General features: G+C 43.3%; 1 protein-coding gene across 2 annotated transcripts in view; it reads left to right on the plus strand.

Moving 5' to 3' along the window:
- OAT (ornithine aminotransferase) overlaps positions 1-4,877 on the plus strand; it is an 11,849-nt gene that overhangs the window by 5,703 nt on the left and 1,269 nt on the right. Inside the window, exons 7-11 of one of the 2 annotated variants that reach the window (XR_624770.1) lie at positions 357-470; positions 1,430-1,574; positions 2,909-3,186; positions 3,392-3,399; positions 4,267-4,274. Coding sequence is in view for 1 of the 2 variants with exons in the window: in XM_009078096.1 (XP_009076344.1) it covers positions 357-470; positions 1,430-1,574; positions 2,909-3,069 (420 nt within the window). In the remaining variant the exon portion in view is untranslated. Of the gene's footprint in view, positions 1-356; positions 471-1,429; positions 1,575-2,908; positions 3,284-3,391; positions 3,400-4,266; positions 4,275-4,877 lie in introns of those variants that run through there. The other variant, XM_009078096.1, reaches the window with a different exon arrangement.

Genomic DNA, 4,877 nt, shown 5'->3' on the forward strand with positions numbered 1-4,877 from the left:
TGCCTTGAACTATTTTGGCCAATTGAAGGTATTTCTGAGTTGTTAAACCAAATATTGAAGCTTAAACTCTTGAAATAATATTCAGTTTGGAGAAATGCCCTTCAGCTGCAGTTGAAAGTTACATGTTACCACTACAGCTGAGTGTATTTAAGAGATTAATTATGGGATTGTCACATATTCTCTCCTCTATACAAAGCTGGGAATGTAATTTATCACCATAGGCTGAAAGCTATCCTCTCCTGAGCCCTGAGGAAAAGTTTGCTTCAGAGATGAGTATCTCTGAACAATGTGAATAAGTTTACTGTTCTAAGTACATATACATAAGTGATTGATTTTTGTTGACCTTCTCATTTGAGGTCTCAGCAGTTCTGTGTGATGATGAAGTGATGTTGACCATTAAGCCTGGAGAGCATGGATCTACCTATGGAGGAAATCCTTTGGCTTGCCGTGTGGCAATGGCAGCACTGGAGGTTTGTGTGTTGGGGTAGAGATTTGGAATCAAAAAACCACGTCACACCCTTTGACATGGTCTTTACTTAAATAAGTGATAGTATTGCTTATGCTGCAAGTAGAAATCTGGATTTAAGTAAGAACGGAAAATTGGTAGTTTTCTGGTTATCTGCACAAATCCCAAAACCAGTTCTAAAGTTTTGACTGGAAATGTGTCTTAATTCCTGTGTTTTATGACTTTAATGTCTTAAATGTCAAAATGAAGTTTATCCAGAGGAAGTTTCAAAGCACTTATGTAAATTTGATCCAATAGCTTCACTAATTTCACAAACTGACTTTGAAATTGGCTTCTTTGACTTTACCAGCAGAGGCTGCTGCTGTGTGAGCTTGAAAACATGTCTGGGAGCTTAAATGGAAGCTCAAATGTCCTGTCCAGGGTGTGTAACTGAATTGTTCTGTGACTGCCCAATTGGCCACATGTGGTGCAACTCAGGCTCTGCCAGGGGAGGTTTAGGTTAGATATTAGGAAGAAATTTTCTACAGAGAGAGTGATCAGGCATTGGAATGTGCTGCCCAGGGAGGTGGAGGATTCACCATCCCTGGAGGTTTTAAGATGAGACTGGATGTGGCACTTAGTGCCATGGTCTAGTAACCACGGTAGGGTTGGACTTGATGATCTTGGAGGTCTTTTCCAACCTGTTGATTCTATGATTCACTCAAGAAGCCTCATCCTTGCTCAGTACACAGACCTGGACAGATAAGGGTTTTCAGAGGTTAATTTAGAATAAGATTTCAAAGAGAAGATTGTTTCTTTTAAACATGAATGAGTAAAGGCTTGAAACTAACCTTGTGGGATATGCGGTGTCACTCTGGCTGCAACAGCTTTTGCACCTCTGCAGTTGTAATGTCATCCCTTCAGCATGGTGCATAAACCAAATGCAGTGCCCTTCAGCTGACTGTGGATCTGGCTTCCCTTTAGGTAATTGAAGAGGAAAACTTGGCAAAGAATGCAGAAATAATGGGGAACCTGCTAAGAAGTGAGCTGATGAAGACACCATCTAACATTGTAACTGCTGTGAGAGGAAAAGGGCTGTTAAATGCCATTGTGATTCGGGAAACCAAAGGTGAGCAAATAGAATCATTTGCACCATCACAGCATGAAAACATATTTTTCCACTTAAATTGAAGGTGGGGGATGGCATATAGGCATCATGTGCTCAGATCTTGGCTATATTTGAGTGACACTTAAGTGACTGTGTGCTGTTAAAGATAGGGTTTTATAACTCAGTAAGGCTGGACAATTGGGGTTTTTTAGAATTATTTGAATTTTTTCATGATTTGATAATGTTCAAACCTGATGGTGATTCTCCCTCCCAAAAAATACCCTTTTGTCTCCTCTTGGGAAGAAAACTGTTCACATCTGGAACACTAGTTCCTGCCAGAATGTGGAAGGATTGGCTAAGGCTGGCTGTTGCCTGGTTAGTCAGAAATGAATACAGGAGGGCACAAGGAGGGAAGAACCTAATGGCTGAGAACAAGTTTCTAGGGATTAACACTTGGAATTATATCAGAAAACTGCTTAGAAACCAGTGACACATTGTTTTTGTCATGAATATGCTAAGGGCTGAAGTGCTGCAGGGACTTAGTCCTGCAGTGTCTGGGTCACTGGACTAGTCCTCTAGTCCAGACACTAGTTCAGTGTCTGGATTAGTCTTGCAGTCACTTTAGCTAATCACCTTCCAAGATCTGAAGGGGCTCCAGGGAAGCTGGAGAGAAGCTCTTTGTTAGGACCTGCAGTGACAGGACAAGGGGCAATGGGGACAAACTGGAAGAGGGGAAATTTAAGCTAGATATTAGGAAAAGGTTTTTTCCTGTGAGGGTGGTGAGACACTGTCCCAGGTTGCCCAGGGAGGCTGTGGCTGCCCCAACCCTGGCAGTGTTCACAGCCAGGTTGGCTGAGCCTTGAGCAACCTGCTCTGGTGGGAGGTGTCCCTGCCCAGGGCAGGGGGTTGGGACTAGATGATCTCAAAGGTCCATTCCAACCCCTAAAATTCTGTGATTCCATGATAAAGTGCTGCAGTGCCTCAGAAAATGCTGTGATTTCCTAAGACATGCACGTGATGCACTGAAACCCACATTGCACAGAGGTAACCTCATCTGAAGCCTTGTCCACATGTTCTCTTACCTCTTTGCACGGTTCTCTGTGTTAAATGTAGTGCTCCATCTAGCCAAGCTGTAAAACTGTGTACTGGAGGCAAACTGGTGAGGCAAATTGCAGCTCTGCAGCAGTTTTGCTCGGTGCAGATTCCGAGGAGCTGCACGGTGACCTCTCCGTTTGCAAACACAGCCCAGATGGCAAACAGCTCCAGCCTGGCCCCACATACCACCTGCTGCAGCTGGGACACTTGTGCTGTGATGTCAGTGTCTTCAGTGTCTTTTCTTCCCCCTCTCCCTGCAGACTATGATGCCTGGAAGGTGTGCCTGCGGCTCCGGGACAACGGGCTCCTTGCCAAGCCCACGCACGGAGACATCATCCGCCTGGCACCTCCACTCGTGATTAAGGAGGATGAAATCAGAGAGTCCATTGAAATCATCCATAAGACCATCCTGTCTTTCTGAAATCCTGGCTTTGGCAGTCTGTCTCCTGCCTGATCCAAGGCGGTGTGCTGGAATACGTGATGAAGGCTGCTCTTGAAGCAAGCATCTCTCATTACTTTGATGTAAGAGGACTTGACTGTTAAAACATAGCTGTATCTTTAAGTTATAATGGCTTTATCAAGACAATACAGAATGATTTAAAAGACTTTCCAGCCTTGGAATACTTGGAAAGAAAATGGTGAGGAACTGTTCAGCTAGTTTTGTACCTACTGAACAGCTAACTCAGAATGTTTAAGGGGAGAGAGCTAGAAATGGGTTTCACTGTTGAAAGGCTTGGCCAAAGTTTAAAATGTGATTTATATATATATTTTAGTAAGGATTGTCTTGCACTCTCATATCACTCTCCAAAACATGTGGCATTTTTGCCCCTGGGCAGGATGTCTGTAGGGTGGAAGCACTTGCCATTATGGATGAATTTGTGTTTCTCATGTGCGGCTAGGAAAAAAAATGTTAATGCTGAAGGTTTGACAAAGTGGGTGTTATGCTGGTGAGCTTGAGAAGCATCAAGCCCTGTTCTGTATGTACAATATTTTGATTGTATGCCAAGAGATGCTGTTTTCAAGCCTGGCCTCAATGTTTGGCTTTGCAATCTTGTAAAGTAGATCTGAGCATATAGATCTGGTTTTACTGTTACAAAACTTTCTATGATCTGGATGTTTATATGAAATCATGCCTTGCATTAAAACAATGTTAATGTGCAATTAAAGTACAAAGTGCATTCAAAAAAGAGCAAAACCCACAGAAACTTGCAGTTTTTAATGTTTCTTAACTGAGTGGTTTTAGCTGAGTTTAAACCCTGATTAATCCCTGTTGGTGCAAAATGCTTGGGGGTTAAATACAATCACATGATGGTAATGGGAAGTGGTAAATAATCCCTTGGTATTTTAAAGGCAACTTAGTTCATGGAAGTGAACCAATCTGCTGGTTAGGTTCACAGAACTGTTTGGGTTGGGTGAGACAGAGTGAGGAGTCATCTGTGGATGAAGTAAGACTGATTTGCATTTGGAAAAGCCTCATTGCTGCAAGGGCTAATGTGTCACTGGGACTCTTGGTCTTTGGAATAAGAAAGAAATGCACAAGGCTGTTGCTGAGGAAGTCTGACATTCCTGAAAGCTGTGCTTATGTAATCTGATTGGAAAGGAGGGAAATAGCTGAAAGAAACCATAGTGTAAACAGCATTTCCTGGAGGCCTTTCAGAGACCAAGAGGTAAACCCCAAAAAATCCTTGGCAGCCCGAAAGTTTACTATTTCAGAGTAATAGTGCTGGCAAGGACAGAGGACATGGTCAGGTCTGTTCCCCTGCCCCAGTTACAGCTCTATCACTGTTTGCCTCATTGCCTGGAAGGTCTGTAGGGCAGAAGACTCCAGTCTGTGTGTTAGTGCTTCCCTGCCCTCACTGGCAGCAAGTTTCTTACTACATTCCTATCTGTCTCTCTTGCTGCCCATTATAGTGTCCCTCAGGCCACACAGGACAGGTTATTTTCCTTCTCTGCAACAGCCTTTCACATAAAGTTTATTATTCTTATTTCATGCCTTGCTCATTCTCTAGTTAAAAGTCCGAGTCTTTCCTGAGTGATGTTTTCTAGAGACCTTGCTGTTCTCCTCCTGCAATTTCCTGCTCCACCATGCCCTCACCAATGCTGGGTAGAGCCAGACTAGTTCACATGGTGCTGTTCATGCCCAGTATTGTGGGTTATTTGTCATGCAAACTGTTCTGAAGAACAGCTTTGAAGCTGTGTCCTCCCAGTTTTTATTTATGTAATCAGCAG

Source organism: Acanthisitta chloris, unplaced genomic scaffold (assembly GCF_000695815.1).
Source record: "Acanthisitta chloris isolate BGI_N310 unplaced genomic scaffold, ASM69581v1 scaffold23057, whole genome shotgun sequence".
NCBI classification, from domain to species: Eukaryota; Metazoa; Chordata; class Aves; order Passeriformes; family Acanthisittidae; genus Acanthisitta; species Acanthisitta chloris.